This window comes from Anguilla rostrata, chromosome 12 (assembly GCF_018555375.3).
Source record: "Anguilla rostrata isolate EN2019 chromosome 12, ASM1855537v3, whole genome shotgun sequence".
NCBI lineage: Eukaryota > Metazoa > Chordata > Actinopteri > Anguilliformes > Anguillidae > Anguilla > Anguilla rostrata.
Genome location: NC_057944.1, coordinates 11,683,748 through 11,702,005, shown reverse-complemented (window position 1 = coordinate 11,702,005; position 18,258 = coordinate 11,683,748). Strand labels below are relative to the sequence as shown.

Genomic DNA, 18,258 nt, shown 5'->3' with positions numbered 1-18,258 from the left:
TATCCTGAGGGTAGCGTTCAGGTTCAGGACAGGAGTCAGAAAACCGCAGTGTTCAGTTGAGCTGCATTGTTCGGTTCAGACCTGGGTCAAGTACATATTTTTTTTGGCTTCAAATGCTTTTCTACACTTTACTGACTGAGCTTGTCTGGTGTATTGGAACCTACGACATACTCTCAGAAAGTGCAAAACCCACGTTTTGGTCCTATTGGCAGGCTCAGTTGCACCAGGCAAGATCAACAGAGCACAGAAAAGTATCTGAATCCAAAACCAATACGTATTTGACCTAAGTCTGGTTCTGGCCCTCTCAGTTTGAGTGAATGGAACCCCCTGCATTTCTTCCATTTTATTCAATCAGTAAGACCTTTGAATGAGACTGAAGGTTACATTTGCTATAGTTAATCTATTAATATAATTACCGTTATACTGAAACATTCTTTCTGAAAGTTCCTTTCAGGTGAAATGTTTGAACAGTTCATTAGGATTTTTTGGAAGTTTACATAAACAAGTTCAACTTTGATCGTGATGAACGTGCAGATTTTCTCCTTCGGTGCTTTGATAGACGCGCATTAACGCTCCTGCGCGGTTTCATTTTTTAATTAAGGCAGTTTGAACGAACCCGAGATCGTTAAGTGAGCCCGCGTGTGCGGTTTATGGAGCTCGGGGCTTTTCCACTCCGGAGCGGGAGCGCTGAACGACGCCCACGCGGCGGCGGGCGCTCGCTAACCGCTGCCGGCGGCCCGCGCCGCGATCGCGAGGGCGGCGGGTTTTCCACCGCGCGCCGAGCCGTCCGAAACCCTCCGTCTCTCTTCCTGTCTGTCGCGCCCAGGGCCAGCACCCTGTCCAACGCGGTGTCGTCGCTGGCGAGCACCGGCATATCCTTCACCAAAGTGGACGAGCGGGAAAAGCAGGCGGCCCTGGAGGAGGAGCAGGCCCGGCTCAAAGCGCTCAAGGTACCGTACCGACGCCTTCGGCGCTTAGCCGTCCCATCCCCTCCCCTCCCCTCCCTGCCCCTCCCCTCCCCTCCCTGCCCCGCCTCGTCGGGCCGCTCGCTGTGTGACGTCCCGCTCTGGAGCCTGCCCACTCCACTTCCCCGTCCGTGTCACATCAAGGCCTCCGTCCAATCAACGCTGTCCTTAATCTTTACTCACAGATAAACGAGCTGTTTGCTCCTGGAAAACTGTTTGACAGGTTTTACTGAGAGTGAGGAACTCAGGGACTGTTTGTGGAGAGGTTTGTGAAGTGTTTATTAGTACGTCAAAGCTAAGGACAAGTGCTTGTTGAATCCAGTCTTGAGTCTGAAATGGCCCCGTGTGTTTTTGTGAGAGCAGCATTTTCCTGCTTTACCGTAATGTTTTAAAAAAAATATAACTTGCAAGTCAAAGGAATTGCTCAGATGTTCCACTGCATTGCTGAGCTATTTTCTATGTTGTGTATATGTGCATCGGTATGCTAATGTGGTGATGTTACTTTCTGAAAGATTGTGTGTATTCTACACATGTAAGTTATCCATGTGCCTCCTCGAGTACATCATGGGGACCTTAAACCAACACAGTACCAGTGTTATTGTTATTGGTCAATGTATGGTTGACATAAAATAAATGTACTCCTTTCTACATAGGTCTTGGTTGAATGGTTATCATACTGTACATGTTTAAGGCTACATGAGATCCTTGGCAACGCTAGAGCATAGGATGAAGGCATCAGTGAGATGCTGGGTGAGACTGAGATGGAGGCTTAAAATGAGGGCTCTTATGTGGGGTATGGTGAGACTGGGTGTGTGGGTGAGTGCATAGGGTGTGTTGGTGTTTGGGTTAGGGTTATGGGTAAGGGGGAGTAGGCAGGTCCTCTTTGTGTTCCTGAATATGGCCCGTTCCACCTAGGAACAGAGGCTGAAGGAGCTCTCCAAGAAGCCTGCCACCACTGCCTCATCGCCCGTCTCCACCAGCGGGGGCAGCATCAGCACGGCCCCCGCCATCGACCTGTTCTCCACACCGAGCACCTCAAACAGGTCATTACTCGCCCTCTCTGCTCCATGTTCCCCTTCCTCCCATCAATCCAGGTTTCCCAAATGAGAAAAAGTCCATTGCATCATATCCTGGAAAACCCTCAGATCTGAACATTTAAATAGCTACATTGTAAATAGCTGCATTTTGGCAGAGATCCTTTAAAGTCCTTGTATGTTACAGTTTGTTTTGGAAATTGCTGCACCGTTTTTATTGGTCCTTAAATTCAGACACCAACCTTTATTGGACTTTGCCATAAGCAAATGGGAAACCTGACTTCAAATAATCGTTGAGTTTCCTTCTCAGTAACTTGTTTAAATGAACTTGTTTTATGTGAAAGCTTGCGTGCGTCTGTTAGGGGGTTGCTGGGGTAACGGTGTTTTTTTGTTCTGCAGCTCTTCCAAGATGCAGAGCGACCTGCTGGACCTGCAGCCGGCGTTCCAGCCCTCCACGGGGCTGCCCGCAGCCTCCACGTGGGGAGGTAGGCCGCGCTTCTCTCTGACGGACCCGCTCTTTACGAGGCCCGGTCCTGTGTAACATACTTCTGCTGTGCCTGCTTGCATTCATGTGGTCGTCCTTTATATAACTGACCCTCAAAGGCACCGCAGTGCATTGCATTTGTATTTTTTGCTATTTAAAATGGTTGTAATTTGGACACTGTAAAATGTGGGAAGCCACCTTGTTGATATAATATCACACAATGCATGTTTTATGTTGTCTGACCTTGTTCACCCTTTCATTCAAAAATAGCCCTTTTTTTACTCAAAATATTACTCTGTAGATTCTGATCACATGTATATACTCACGGTGGGATGTCAAGACCCGACGCCATTTTATATGTAGCTTTTAATGGCAGTCCTGTTCAAACATAATGCCTATCCTTTAAATGGTGTCCCCTTTTTCTAGCGTTATTAAAGTTCACATCTGTATGCGTAATATTGAGATGAACCGGAAGCACATTTGTCCACATGTATGTGTACATGTTTGTATTCCCTGCCTCCAGCTGGCTTGTTTAAACGTCTCGCTAGCTCATTAAATACGGCGCCAGCCTCAAAGTGAAGCCGGCTCTGTGAGACATGCAGTGCTAATGCGCCCTTGTGGGAAGGTATTGGCTAAATAAATGCAGCGTAAATGGCACAGGAGGAAGTGGTGAGCTGTATTACACCACAGAGGGGAAAGAGGCTATAACTACATAAAGACTAATCTGGGCTGGGGGAAACTGGGGCCTGTAAATTGCCGGTGGGCTCTAGTTATGGTTCTGTTAATGGTACACCGTGGACGGAAAGGCAACAAGCACTTTTACCGACATTAGATAGCAAAGGGGGCGTTTTAGGTTTGCACCAAACGTATTCTGCTGTGTTTTGAAAATGTTACTTCATAAACGGAAAGGGTTCAATACGTTCAGCTTGGTCCTGGTTTGTGGCTAGGATAAATGGAACAGCTTAGTTTAACACACGCCTGTATTTCTCTGCTCGTATGATGATATATAAATGATGTATCGTCAGCCCCTCTGGAAGTGAGATGAGAGCATCATACAGCTCGATGGCTGAGCGTTTGTAAATGAGTGGACGGGCGCTGGCGTTGCAGCCAGTGGGCACAGCGCGTAGCTGAGCGTTTGTAAATGACAGAGGGCGGGGCCGGCAGCAGTGGCACAGCGCGTAGCTGAGTGATTACGGCTCTGGGCGTTGGCCTGAGGCTCTTAGTCATCCCCTTTGGGTTTCCCTCCACTCAGCCGTCGAACCAAACGCCTCGCCTCAGTCGCTCGCGTTTAACAGTAGAAAAAAAACGCATCTCCGCGAAACCGATAAATCAGCGGACGACTTACGGAGCCGTAAATTTGGCCGGCGGCTCTCTGCGAGGGGTTCCGTCGCGTAAATAATTTAAGCTCGGGGGGTCATTCATTACCCTCGCGCGCCCGTCCTCCTCAGAGGCGCTATATTACCTTTTTACGTTTCCCCGCGAACTATCGTTTCATCAGACGCATCGGCGAAGCCGTAAAAGCGCTCTTCTGCCCATTTGATAAACGACCCCTAATTCGGTCGTCCGGCTCGACGGCTTGGATGTTACCGATGTCCCCGGCGGGGATTGAGAGATTAGCCTTCGGTAGCCTTCCCGCTGTGTCAGGACAGACGGTCCCGCGGCGAAGCGGACCGTGCCGTTCGACCACCGAGAGAAACGCGGGATTAGAACACACCGCCCTGCGGAGCGGAGATGAAGGTTTGGACACAGTGTGGGGGGGGGCGAGTCCGTGTACGCGTCAGTTCTCGAAATGTTACGAGCACACGTTAGAAAGGGAGTCGTGCGGTTGTTTAGGCGAGCGTAATATCGTGAGTGACTCGAGGACTATCGCCGCTCGACACTGGGTCATTCCTTTTTATAAAAGTGAAGCGTAATGAGGCGTAAAATGATGTGGTGCGACACTGTGTTTGCTGTAGCAAGTGATCGCATCCAAACGCTGAGGTATTGAATTTTTCACTCCACCCGCTTCTGAGTGCTAATGGCCCTAATGCCTTTAAGGTCAGGTGAGGTAGAGCGTAATTAGAAATCGCCCTGATTAATGATGGTGTACGGTTTTTTCCCTGGATATTTGTATTAATTGTATGATATCCTTGGAGCTTTTTTGAAAAGGGCTTCTTGAGTTATGGAATAAATGGTAATAAGGTTTCTGTCTCCTAGCAATTGGCAAATTTATTATCTATTAATGCAAAACCTTGGTTAAACATTGTCTCATCGGTGTCACCTCTGCTTTTTCATTTCAAATCTGTCAGTTAAACTCCCCCAAGTCTTTGCAACTTTGAGGCCTCATGGATTTCTGTGTAGTGTAAGAAATGTAGATTCACTGATCTGATGAGTCCAAGTCCATCATTCATTTTTCAGGGCCAAAAGATGCGTGAGGGGGGACGAGTACGTTTGGGGAACCCTGTTTATGTTTTTACTTACTCTCTGTTCCCAGGACCTCTTTAGGTGTCTACTTTTGTATCAGTCTTATTTTAAGGACATAGATTCTCGTTTTATCATTGTAGTCATACAGTGTGTGTTTGTGTACATGTACAGAGTAAGTTGCTTTTCTCAAGGGTGCAGTTGCCCCACCTTGAGTTAAACCCTTGAGTCACTGGCCCAGTTCTCTTACCCCTGCACCACCCCATTTTCACTGTAGCCCCAGTCCGCGGTAACGGTCTCCACTGTTCTCAGTGTCAGAGGGCTCCTCTTATTGGACACCGTAGCTCTCTGCAGAATGATTTTTTTTTTTTACCCTGTACGTTTCATTTCCCCCGGTCTTTATCGGTGAGTCTGCGTCGAGTGCCTTTGTTGTGTGTTCAGTGAACTGCATGCTCAGCTGTTTCTGCGTCACATCTTACTCTAACGTGAGCCTGTTCTCTTGTGTCTCCTCTCCACTCCCCCCTCCTTCCCACCTGCGTAGATCCTTTCACGTCTGCCGAGGCTGTCGACGACTCCATTCCAAACTTAAACCCTTTCCTAACCAAACCCGTTGTCGATGCCGCTCATCTACCTGTCGTGTCTTCAGACGCTGTTAGTTTTTCCTCTAGGACGCCAAGCCATGAAATGTTTGGCGGTAAAAGAAAGCGCTTTTTACTTCTCTCTCTCTTCCCTCTTTCATTCTGTCCGTCTCCCCGCCATCGTAATAAGTGTCGGTGTCTGGTCTCTTACTGTGTTGGGTCCAGTGGGTCAGTAGTTGTCTGTAGTTTGTCATGTAAGTCCTCCTGCTCCCTCACACTTAATGTTGAATCAGTAGGCTTTGTCTCACATTATGCCTTCTCATGCACTTCACAGGTGTTGCTAGGCAACCTGTGGAGATCAGGTTGTAAGTCCCAACCTCACTCACCCCTTATTCGAAGGATTGACATGTCTATTTTTCACTGAGTCGATGCTGTGGCTAAGAGTCTTAATAACCGCGTTCCCTGAAAGGAGAATGCCTTTAAGAAATCAGCAGGCATCAACGCAGTGACATTTTATGCTTCAGACATAGTCTGCTTTTGACTTGGAACACATGGAAAAGGCTTTCTCTCTGTCCTGTGTAATGTGACTATCCTTTGGGAGGCTGTCAGACCCGGGTTCAAGTAGTATTTGTTTTGGATTCATACTTTTATGAATTTGACTAAGCTTGCCTTGTACATTGGAACAAATTAAATAATCCCAGAAGTGTAAACCCCACCCATCTCTTCAACGGAAAAGTATTTAAATTCAAAACAAATACTTTTTAAACCCAGGTCTGGTGGTTGTCTTCATCTGACAGCTCACCTGTCAGTATCAGATATTTCCCGACTAACAAAATGTGGAAATTGGGTTTTGTTTAAATGTTTTTATATGACATATCGAAATATGTGTTTTGGCAAGAATGAGGGAGAAAGCCTGGCCAGCTTCACCGTGGCTACGGGATTGACGGACATTATGTAGTGGGTCTCTAAAGCCTCTGGGTTCAGTCTCACTTTACACAAAGTATGCGTCCCTACGTCCTCCACAGGGCGTGCATGATGCCTGCATTAGCATAGCACAGCATCTGCAAGTCCTCCATTAAAAATGCATTCCTCCCCAATGTTAGCGGAGTGAGGCAAGTAGCATCTTGCCTTTGTTGGACATGATCAAGCATGACTCTTTGGCACTATCATAACTCAGATGTCAACATATAATTTGTACACTTAAAGGCAGACTATGCAGGAGCCTACTCTGAGTGGACGGGGTTGAAGATGGAGGAGGAGAATTCTTTGATTGTAAACAGGACCACAGCAAAGCTTTAAAAAATCCTGCATAGTATGCCTTTAAGTTCCATTGTGGTGAGTGGGTGTACTGACTGTGTTGCTGAATATGGGGGGGGGGTCGATTAAGTATGCGTACCTGAAGTTTGGTTGAAGGTCTGTCTTAATTCATGTCCTGATAGTTTTGATAATTTGGCAACGCTTTACTTGAATCCTTTGAAATAAGGCTGAAATAGCACTGTCAGACACATGACATAGCTGTCACAGGATGGCGTAATGGATGATGTCAGCTTATGTCAAATGACAAAACTGTCATACTTTTATTGGTAAATGTTATGACAGTAGAATCTGTCATAAAATTTACCGATAACACGGATGAATTTTATGTCATCTGAAAAAGCCATCCTGGAAAAAAGCATAGCATCTTCTTAAACTTAATGAAGGCATTATGCTTGCTTTATAAAGGCATTCGGAATCCATACTTTGTGTACAGTTTAACCTCCTTTTATCATATTTTCCTATTAGAAACTTGTATATACTGTCAGTAGACATTGATTATTTAATTTGACTGTTCTTTTTTCTAGTTTTAAGTAGATATGAGTTGCTCATTCATGTCAATATTTTTGATTCTCTAGATCATTACAATCCCTTTATTGATTCAAGCTCTTCCGTTGCAACCAATTATGAACAGAGAGTTCGGATAGAGCAGTTTGTCTCAGGTACTACGATGATGATCCATCCAGCCTATGTTTTCTGTAGAGCCAGGAAACATAGGGATCCAGTGTTAAGTGCTCTTCTGGAAAGCATTCCTCCTCCTCCCCCCCTACCCCACCCCCCCCTCCCAGCACTCTTTGGCTCTTAATTTTCCTTCTAGTTCCTTTTTGTTTACTCACATTTAATCCCCTTGTAATTCTGTCCCTTATAATCCACTCACTCCCTTAGACCAAAGCTTTGTATTGGTGCTGTCTTATTCTGAACTGATTTTTTTTTTGTATTTCCTTCTTGCATCACACTGAAACCCCCTTTTCTCTCCCTCCCCCCCCCTCCCCCCCCCGCCTCGGCCTGTCAGACTCCTTCTGCGGCCCGGCGTCTTACCCTAACGCCCCTCTCTTCCACCCCGAGCCCTCCGCTGTAGCTGGCCTATTTGGAGGTAGGTGCCTCGGGTTCGGCCGCGCCCTTCAGCCGGTCCGCGCCCCCCGTGGCGCGGCGCCCATGCTTCCTAACCCTTGTCGCCGGTGCCCCTAGAGACGCGGGCGGGAACGGCTCCTGAGGGGAGAGCGAGGCGTAGTGGAGCTGCTCGTCCCGGCCAATTAGACCGCTCCACTGTGTGGAGGCGGGACTCTACCATAACATCTTTATACAAGGAGCACATGACTGCATCCCAATTGGTAGATGTGCCCCTAAATGATTTTTCCAGTTAGCACAGTAGTTTTCAGGAACAACTGGTGCTAAAATGGAAGCAATACAGAGCCCTGGAATGGCCATGGATGTGTTACTGGTTCAGATCAGCAATGCGCCGGTGACACACGGTCACTCCACTGATGTTATGGTTTTTGAAACCTCGCTCTCCCTATCACAGCTACTGCAGTGCAGGTGGATGTCACTGGGTGGGATGCAGCATTCGCAGGGAATGGGGACGTGTAGCATTCACAGAGAATGGGGGACCTGCAGCATTCACAGGGAATCGGGGACCTGTAGCATTCTCAGGAAATGGGGACCTGCTTGCCTGTGCTGTGTTGTTGTAGTTGCTGTAGCACCACTTGTTATGTACTTTGAGAAGTCTGAATCTAAGGCCTTTGCTTAGATCCACCATGTGGCCTTGGAAAAGTTAACTTTTTATTTTTGCCCATGTAGTGAATTCGAAAAGCTCTTTGGTTTATGATGTTTTGAAAAGTGTACAATTCAGTTTCACTGACTGCAAGCTCATTTTGAACCCATACTTTTATTTATTTATTTTGTTCAAGGTCACACAGTACATAAATAGTGGGATGTTTGTTTGGGTGCATATGCTTATTTTGGTGTTTTATGATTGCATTGTTTTGGGAACCTCCGAGTTTATTGGTGGTGATGGTGGGATATTCTGAAAACATTCCCTTGGGTGTCGGGGTGCATCTGTCCTGTACTGAATAAACTTTTTTTTTTTGCCTTGCGCACTGCCATGCTTTCGAAGGCAGCGCCTTAGCAGACGTTCTCAGAAGGTGAAGGGACTTACAGCAAGCCCTTACTAAAACCAGCTACCTGCCAGTGGTCCTGCCCCAACCCCCCCCCAAATCTAAACCCCGCCCCCTGTTGGTCTTCTCCCGCAGGGTTCACTTCGTCCCAAGCCCCTCAACCACAGACCTCAGCGGGCCTCAACGTCGACTTCGAGTCGGTGTTCGGCGTTCAGTCGGCCTCCGCCAACGCCGCGGACTCGGCCGGTGAGGAGCGCCCTCGCCCGCCTCGCGCCGTCGCCGAGCAACCACTGCTTTCACGGTCTGGTCTGAGGGCAAATCCTTCCCTCCAGCAGCAAGCCAAAACTTTCATTAATGTGGGAGGTGAAGGACTAACTGAGGCTGAGACGCATGTTTGGGGATTTGCCTCCAGACCAGCGTCCATGCTTGTGCTCCATTTGACTTCAACCGAACCTTCTGTGAAAGGCCACAGGATGGTGTACTGTGTATAATGGAGTCTGAACAGGCTTCTCAGTACCATACTTGCACTCACTGTTCAATGGCCTTCCACACAAACTGCACTGATTTGTAAAGAAAGATGTGTTTGTGTTCTTCATGTAGCATCACAGTTGTCTTCTACATGATCTTCCAGCTTAGTATGTTTTAATGAATCTCAGCAGCGAACAAACATAGCGCTGTATCTATTGAATGAGGTGTGCTTTGTTTGGGTTGGAGTAAAAACCTACAGGACGTTTGATCTCCAGGAACAGGGTTGGTTATCACCTTAGACATAGTACTTTTTTTTGCACAACTAAAGTCAAGTTTGCAGACGTAATCTGAGTGTGTGTGGTCATTCAGAAAAGTACATTGCAATCGATTCACTGACATGTGCAGAAGTAGCTCTCCATGGCTGTCTGAATGCAGTAATTCAGTGTGTAATTGTTGTATAGATCGCTGGAAGATTGGTTGCTGCTGTATGACCCATTGCTCATCGCCTCCCGTTAACGTGTTTGTTCTCCTTTTCCTCACATCGCGCCGTAAACGCTCTTTGGCCATTGGCTTTGCATGGCGTGCATGACCGGGTGAGTGGACACTTCACGCGTCCTTCGAAAAACAGGCCGTGCCCACGGTCTCCGTTTCCATACAGCCTGCTGGCCCCCCCGTACCGCCCCATTAAATGCCATTTTCCTTCCTCTCCTCTCGGCTCTTCTCCTCTTTACCCCCCCCCCCCCGTTTCTTTCTCTCCACCCCCTCTGCCCCCCCCCGTTCCCTTCCTTTAAGACGTTTTAGGGGGGATCATGAAACCCACAGTGACGTCCCTCGGCCAGGGCGTGGCCCCCGGCGCTCAGCACCCGGGGAAGTTGGTGTCGGACGACCTGGACTCTTCCCTGGCCAACCTCGTGGGCAGTACGTACGCTGCTTCCCCCTGGGGGGGGGGGATCTACTGTTTAACCCGGCCGCCGCTTTGCGTGGTTAATGCAGCTAACGGAGCGGCTGGCCTGGTCAGGCGGTAGAAGCGGAGGCCTGTGTGGTGTTCCAGGCCTGGCTTTAGGCTGTGCTGGATGCTCGCTGAGCAGCAGGCAGATGTAACACCTGGATGAGCTCAATGGCTTGTTCTTATGGAAGTTGCAACAGACAGATGAGAGCTTTGAGATAGTAGTTGATTAAATGCTTTCTCAATGCAAGTTGGGTGACTTCCTAGGGGTTTTGGTGTAATTTCTCTTGTCACTTTTCCTTTCAGGTCTGGGAATTGGAAACGGCACAACGAAAAAGTAAGAGCATTAATGAGTGCATGATAAGAATGTGCAGCACAGTCATACTGGTAGGTGTGCCGTAGGCACCAGTCTAAACATCTCTGCCACTCATTTTTAATGGACAGTGACATCCATTGGACTCAGCCTGGAGAGAAGAGGTTAACAGGAGGGAATAACTGGCAACCCAAGGTTGGCCCGACTACAACCTGGAACCCTGCCACCATGGTGAGTTTCTGGAGTTTTTTTTTTTTCTTTTGTTTATTTTTCTTCTAATAATAATAATTAGGATTAAATATTGACCCCAAAAACATGCACAGTCTGCCAATGAATAATTCACCTTTAATCTCGCCCCATTATTATGATAAAGGTTGGGAGGATTTATTAAATTTACCTTTAGAAAATTGCATTTATTATACTTACGCGTAACTATGGATTTGTACCACAGGGCTGTCTTGTATTTGCAGACTAGAATACAATTTATACGTATTTATCCGTTTTTTAATCTGTCATAGTTGTGTGCGATTGTTTTCTTTGGATAAAACTGCCCTCGGCATAAGAACCTGACTAAATGAGACTCTGGATACTGTTTTCCATAATTGGATGCAAATCAATACACTGCAGTGCTTCCATTTACATTGTGTAATACAAAGTGCTTCCGATACTTTTACATTGGATAATACACCGCTTTTTAAACATGCACTATTAAGGCAAGATAGTTTTAACTCCTGATACTGGGGTCATTCAATGGGTTGTTTATTCACCATCATTTTACACCAGAGTGTTGAATATCATGGTAAAATATTCTAATCTGGTGTCTGTCAGGCTGTGTAATTGAGCTACCTTCTATAGACAGAATGGCTTGTCTGTCTATGTCCACATTTGCATCTGTGTGTGAAAATCCAGCAAGCATGATTTTTCACACCAACTGCTCACTTGCACTTAGCGATGCGATACAATGAGAATATCGCCAACCTGAACTCCATTAGGGTTGCACTGTTGTAGCCATTTGGCAAAATGCCATGTGTTGATGTTTTACCCCGTTGATTTTCCCACAATTCTTAGTGTGAATATTAATGTCATAAATACTTACTGGCTGTATGAAATATACCAAATGTTTACAAATAAGTGGCGTTGTATTGAATACATTTATATCTTTATGGGGGGAAAAAAGTTTTCTTATGAACACGTGGACTGCCAGTCACTATAAACAAGATGCTTCCTGATATTGAGTATTCAGTTGAGAATCCTTTCTCACCATAAATGCAACTCTTCAAGTATTTAACATCCAACGTGTTAACTTAAACAGAGGTAAACAGTCTGTCCGTGAGTAGTGTCTGTTCTGTATGCTGATGTATTTTGTATACATCATTCAGTGTTATTGACTTCATTTGGGCGGCCTGCCCAAGAAACATTTTTTGTACTTAACGAAGTTTGCAGTGTTCGTAGCACCGTGAGATATGTTATTCCAAACACAGGTAGCGGAGTCGCTTTGTCCTTATCTTAATAATTATTGGTCCAATTTGCATCAATCAAAGGGTTTTAGTGTCTCCGAGAGCCAATGAGGTCTCGGAGACACTAAAACCCTTAGTGTAGCACACCTTAAGGCTTTAGTGTAACTAAGCAGACCTTAATATTATAGAAACTAAAAGGCGTTTGAAGTGCCGGATCAGGTTTCGTCCAGTGGTCCTACTGAGTCTTCCCCTCACAGGAGACTTCTGTCATTTCCCAAAATGAATGTCTGCCTCAACAGGAAAAGAAATGTGCATTGTTTTTCACATCCCGCTAGAAGCTGGATCAAGCTACACTTCCTTCAGTTCTTTTAGACTGCTGTGACATTATCTATGTGCAGACATCAACATCTGCACTTAATGTACACCGTTTATCACGGAGCATTAAGGTTCATTACGAATGCAAGGCTACTTGCCGATCCCTGCAAATTATTTTCTGGTAAATTGGACCTCAGCATATACCCAAAAGTGAAAGCATTGGTTTTACCTTTGTTTACAAATCTATTTTACAGCTGATACAGCTGATTCAGTCCAAAGTCCTTAACATCTCCATCTCCTACAGTACCACGGATTATGATGGAGAAAGGAAAACTCAAAAACTCTGAAAATCAGCCTATTATGAACAGTAATTTTATGGAAGAATACAATTGTTTCTGAGATTTTTTCCCACGCCTTCCAACTTTCCATTTTATATTCTAATATTTACTCTGACTTTACTAACACATCGTGTTTTTGTGTAAACAGTTATTCTCTGAGTAACCGGCACTGCTGCCGAACTTGCCAGGTCTCTCTTGCAAAGGCGATTTTACCTTCGAGACTCACCTGGTTAAATAAATAATGAGACTCACCTGGTTAAATAAAGTTTAAGCAAATAAATTTAAAAGTATTCACACTTTACCTTTTTTATTCCCACTGCAATGCATTGTTTTGGGCGGGAGAGAAAGGAATGCATTGTAGGATTGTAGTTTCAGTAATCTGAACAGGAACATAAGAGCAAAATGCATATTATAAAAACTATTATACTGGGGGGGGGGTGGACATTTTTACCTTTGCCTTCATACTACAATAAGGACAAAGTACAACATTTAAACTGAATGTGGCTGAAAGTCTCCTTTAAGAGTATCTGCATTTGAAGAGTTCAAAGGAAACACAGAGCCATGGGTTTTATAGATACTGAATAATGTGTCATGCATCCACTGTGTTTTGTTGTGAAATTAAATTCCTCATTCGTCACATTTTTGTTCCCTCTCAGGCCCCCTCTGTCATGGCCTTCCCCGCCACCACGCCCACGGGGATGATGGGATACGCCATGGTGAGTGATTTTGTTAACAGCTATTCAAGGCGGAGTCTCGTTTGCATGGCTTTTGGCCACTAGACTGTAAATACTGCATTTAATAAAAAATGAAGGAGTCTATATATTATTATAGGTAATAACATGGCAGTGTATTTTTGTGTTGGTTGTTTTAACACACTGCGTGGCCTGGGAGGTTGCTTAACCGTGTTCAGCCGAATTTAGTAACTTCCATTACAAAGTTTTCCACGTAAACATATGCGATACAAGAAGTATGCTTTGGTTACAGTCACTGAAGAGTTTTGCAGTCTTCTTTTGTTAGTGTTGACCTGTGGCCTGTTTAACGAGCTTACCGTGTGTGTGTGTGTGTGTGTGTGTGTAACTGTTGCAGGCTCCACAGATGGGCTCTATGATGACACAGCCCACCATGGTTTACACACAGCCCGTCATGAGAGCTCCCAACCCCTTCAGCTCAGTCTCTGGAGCACAGGTGTGTGTGTGTGTACGTGTGTGTGTGTGTGTGTCTGTGTGTCTGTGTGCGTGTGCGTGGGTGGGCTGTGGTGAGAGTTGAGCTACACACAATCCCTGTTGTCATTTGTGTTTTTTAATTAGCCAATTATCTGGACCAATTATCTACTTGAACAAATAGTCTCTCCCAGTTATTTGAATAATCCACTGGCAAATAATTCCAAAGTTGTATCCGTTTTAACTGTATCATAACTGCTGTGTTCCCTTCTTGTCTCATTAAAGAATGTAAATGTAAACTTTAGGTTTGGGAAATGTGCGAATGTGTAAAATATGAAATCGTTTCAAACGATACTTAACTTAAGATGAACTGCTACCACATTAGCTTTTTGCGCTACCTACTTAAAAACACCTGTTAATGAAGCCGTGCGCTGTATTTTCCTTGCATTTGGGATGGCTGAGATGCAAGCAGCTAGAGTACATTAAATCAAAATATACCAGGGTTTGTTTCCACTGTTTTTGGTTGGAGGTTTTTGTTCAGAAACTGAGCTGTTTGCATAGATATAAACTGAGCTGTTACTGGAGTTCTTCTGTGTTTACAGTATATATCCTGTTACTCTTCTGTGTTTACAGTATATATCCTGTGATTCATCTATGTTTACAGTATATATCCTGTTACTCATCTATGTTTACAGTATATATCCTGTTACTCATCTGTGTTTACAGTATATATCCTGTTACTCATCTATGTTTACAGTCTATATTCTGTTACTCCTTTGCATTTTTAGAGTAACAGGATATAGGTTAATGTGTGTTTTAGGATATATATGCTATTACTTCTGTGTTTTTTTTTTAGTGTATATCCTATTACTTGTCTTTTGATAGAGTATATATCCTGTTTACTGCTCTGTGTTTATAGAGTATGTCTTGAGTACTCCCCTGTGCTTAGAGTATTTATCCTGTTTTACCTGAGTGCTGCATTGTGAAGCATGTTTTATTTAATTGTGTAGCGTATCGCTGCTGGTACCTGTGAGATGCTTTCTCCTCCCTGAGCTCAGTCTCAGCCTCTAAACCATGGCTTTTCCCTCTCTTCCCCTACTCACCCTCCTCTGTGTGAGTGTGTCTGTGGCCGGTCCTCACTGTGAGTGTGCGTGTGTATGTGTGTGTGTGCGTGCATGTGTGTGTATGTGGCCGGTCCTCTCTGTGTGTGAGTGTGTCTGTGGCCGGTCCTCACTGTGAGTGTGCGTGTGCATGTGATGTGTGTGTGTGTGTGATTGTGTGTGTGTGTGCGTGTGCGTGCGTGTGCGTGTGCATATGTGTGTGTGTGAATGCGTGCGTGCGTATGTGGGCGGTCCTCACTTCTCTGCTTCTCTCCCTGTGTGTGTCCCAGCCCTCGGCAGCCTCTAGCCCCTCCAGTCAGAGCCCCCTCAGAGCTCCGGGTCAGGACCCCTTTGCTCAGCTCTCTCTCAAGGATTTCTTGTAGAGCGTCAGTCATTAGGTACTGCACACGCTCACAAGCACGCGGATGCTAGCATGCACGGCTGCATAGGTGTGGGCATGCGCGCATTTGTGTGTGCATATGTACACGTGTGTGTGTGCGTGCGTGCGTGCCTGCCTGTGTCTGTACATGCACATGCACACAGGGATTTTCTGTGACTGTCATAGCTATGCATGCTGGTGCACTCTGTCTTTCTCATGTTCTTTGAGAGGCTCTGTCAGCTCTGGCTGCTGTATTCATGTTCAGAACCCCATCTTCTTCCTCCTCCTCCTCCTCCTCCTTCCCTTCCTCCTTGTTCTCTTCACTTTGGTGCAGATCATTGTAGTATACCAGAGAACATCATATTCAGGGTCACACGATTTTGCTTAAGCTGCCTCGGTCTCCTGAGAGACTGCTGGTGTTCACTGCCATCAAACTTCAAACCTGTGTCCTGGTGTGATTTAACTGTCCATCCTCCATCTAGTCAGCCATGTTCATTTCACATTTTGCCATTTTTGAAAATTTGACAACTTAATGCTTGTCTGCTGAATTATCAGCCAATAAATTTTAAATAGGGAATTTCATTTTCCAGGTCAAATAGATTTAAATGGATACTTGCATACTTGCATAGCAGTATCCACTTTTGTGTTTTTGTAAAATTAGAAACTGGTTTCATTTAGAATTAATTTTGAAGACGGTGATGTTCGTACCCGTGGCAGATACGGGTATGACCTCACCAATAACAAGAGACGCACATCTTCCTGCAAACCGGGACAAGCTTTCTTTGTTGTTCCGTCGTTATCTTTGAATGTGCTTTATCGATCGTGCGCTTGGCATTACAATGCGAACACCATGTCGTCTTGCCTTTTTTTTGCTCTGTCAGCAGAACAAAGGGAGCCATTGTGATGTAATTACTGATAGCAGAGTTGTGCGTCTTGGCAACCGTCCATCGCTGCTTTGTGGGGCAGATTTGAGCTCCATGTTCCCCCACCAATGTGGCGCTAATTCACGAAGGAATGAGCCATTTTGAAATTCTTTATCCGGAGAAGCTTGCCGAAGTTGCGTTCCTTTGTTCTGCGCTGAATAAAATCTTTTTTTGTGTGTGCTTAAAACAACTTTTTCCCAGCAAAAGTAAAAATGCTAAATCGATGTTCCTGTTCCAATGGTTCCAGTTTACGATTGGCTAATTTTTTGTTGTTCTGCTTGTGCGTTTTTTTTTTTTTTTTTTTTGCTCCAGATGCAGTTCATGTAATCTGAAGGGCCCCCTGCCTGCTTCCAGTGGACCCACGTTCCCGATCAGCAAAAATAAAAACCTTCTCCTTTAAGCAAGATCCACTTTGCTGATTCGCTCTCCCAGCAAGGATGTCAACACAAATGAGGACACTCGAAGGAACCCGAGGCGAGGAGAGGGCGTGGTTGCTCTCAGCATCTGTTTTTGTAATTTGTTAAAACAGGTTAATGGCGTGAACTACTGTTATGACCACTAGAGGGAGCCCTTATCCCATTTTACGTGTGTAAAGCTAGACAATGGGGTCCGAGAGACTTGGCTAACTGTACCGGATAGCGAAAACGTTGTAGCTGATTTTGACAGCATGATGGTTGCTTAGGTGTCAGGTGGTGGCGTTTTGAGAGAGGAAAGCGGTCGACTCTTGATTTGATCACCGGTCATACGTTTTATCGCCCACTAGCAATGCTAACCACAGGTTTATAACCGTTTTTATTTGCCATTTTTTAACCATGTGTTATGTTTGCAGTAGACATTCCTCGTGTATTGTTTGTATTTATTTATGATGATTCAAGACAGGGTTAAAAATGCTTTTGAACACCTGTGCGTGATGGATATGGGATTGTAAATTAAGAATTACTGAATTTTAAAAGTAAATATTAAAAAAATAATAAAAAATAAATAAATAAAACCACCTGTAAACTGATCGATAGAGCACTAAATATTCTCTGAACCAGTCGTCATGTGCAATTACTTTTAGCTCAGAACCTGGCGGCCCTGCATCTGTAAGGGAAAACGGGCAGTATCCAGTTTATTAACCCACATAGTGGACTCTGTGCCTAGGGCTTTTATTTTATGTTTCTTTTTTTTTTTTTGCAAGGGAGCATTAACCCCAGTAGCAGAACACCACGTCTGTGATCCGGAAGCGTTTCGTTGGGACGGACGCACGTGACTTTGCGCTCGCGACGGCGTCATTTTTACGTTTACGGAAACGACGCGGCTGCCTTTTCCGATCCGATCGTGCGGGGGGGGGGGACCGCCCATTGTTCTCCGAAGCGTCTTTCCCGCGATCTCTCCACCTAATTGGAGGAGGAGAGGTCTGTTTGTTTTTGTTTATTTATTTTAAACGTTTATTTTCCAGTGGGCGGGGTGTGTGGGTGTAGATCAGGGGGTCACTAGTGTCTTTGTGAATTAGCAGCACGGGAGGGCGGGGTCTGTGTGGGGCGGGGGGGGAGGGGGGAGAGGGGGGGCACTGTTGATCGGTGCTATGTGTAAATACAGCCGGCCCGTGTCAGCTGAGGCGGAATGGTGAAGGCAGTTCTCATCGTTTTGATTTGGCTTTTCCTTATTCTTTTGCTGCATTGTTGCAGGCAGTTTCCATTTTTGTTTATATATTTAAAAAATGTAAGCAAAAATTGATCGGTTTTCAAATAAAGTGCAGCATCCACAGAGTCGGTTTCCTCTTTTCTTTTTTTGGGGGGGGGTGGGGTTTGTCTGGAGGACTTTCTGCACGAGAACGCTCACCACACGGCACAGTGGGTTTCCTGCCAGTTCCAGAGGGGGGAGTGCCCCCTGCTGGCTCAGCGGTGCCACTACCACAGCAGCAAGGTCGCCTGGCGTACTTCACTTTCAGAGCAGCAGGTGATGGGGCTACCCCTCTGGATGGGGGT

General features: G+C 45.5%; 1 protein-coding gene across 17 annotated transcripts in view; it reads left to right on the top strand.

Moving 5' to 3' along the window:
* picalmb (phosphatidylinositol binding clathrin assembly protein b) overlaps positions 1-18,039 on the top strand; it is a 39,740-nt gene extending 21,701 nt beyond the window's left edge. For 2 of the 17 annotated variants that reach the window (XM_064303675.1, XM_064303669.1), the window contains exons 10-23: positions 827-950; positions 1,881-2,008; positions 2,399-2,484; positions 5,425-5,577; positions 7,354-7,437; positions 7,788-7,868; positions 9,025-9,135; positions 10,150-10,275; positions 10,610-10,640; positions 10,748-10,847; positions 13,383-13,442; positions 13,813-13,911; positions 15,277-15,384; positions 16,601-18,039. In XM_064303675.1, the coding sequence (XP_064159745.1) occupies positions 827-950; positions 1,881-2,008; positions 2,399-2,484; positions 5,425-5,577; positions 7,354-7,437; positions 7,788-7,868; positions 9,025-9,135; positions 10,150-10,275; positions 10,610-10,640; positions 10,748-10,847; positions 13,383-13,442; positions 13,813-13,911; positions 15,277-15,369 (1,276 nt within the window). In that variant the 3' untranslated portion in view covers positions 15,370-15,384; positions 16,601-18,039. Of the gene's footprint in view, positions 1-826; positions 951-1,880; positions 2,009-2,398; positions 2,485-5,424; positions 5,578-7,353; positions 7,438-7,787; positions 7,869-9,024; positions 9,136-10,149; positions 10,276-10,609; positions 10,645-10,747; positions 10,848-13,382; positions 13,443-13,812; positions 13,912-15,276; positions 15,385-16,600 lie in introns of those variants that run through there. The other 15 variants (XM_064303671.1, XM_064303670.1, XM_064303672.1 and 12 more) reach the window with 15 other exon arrangements.
* Positions 18,040-18,258: the final 219 nt, after the last annotated feature.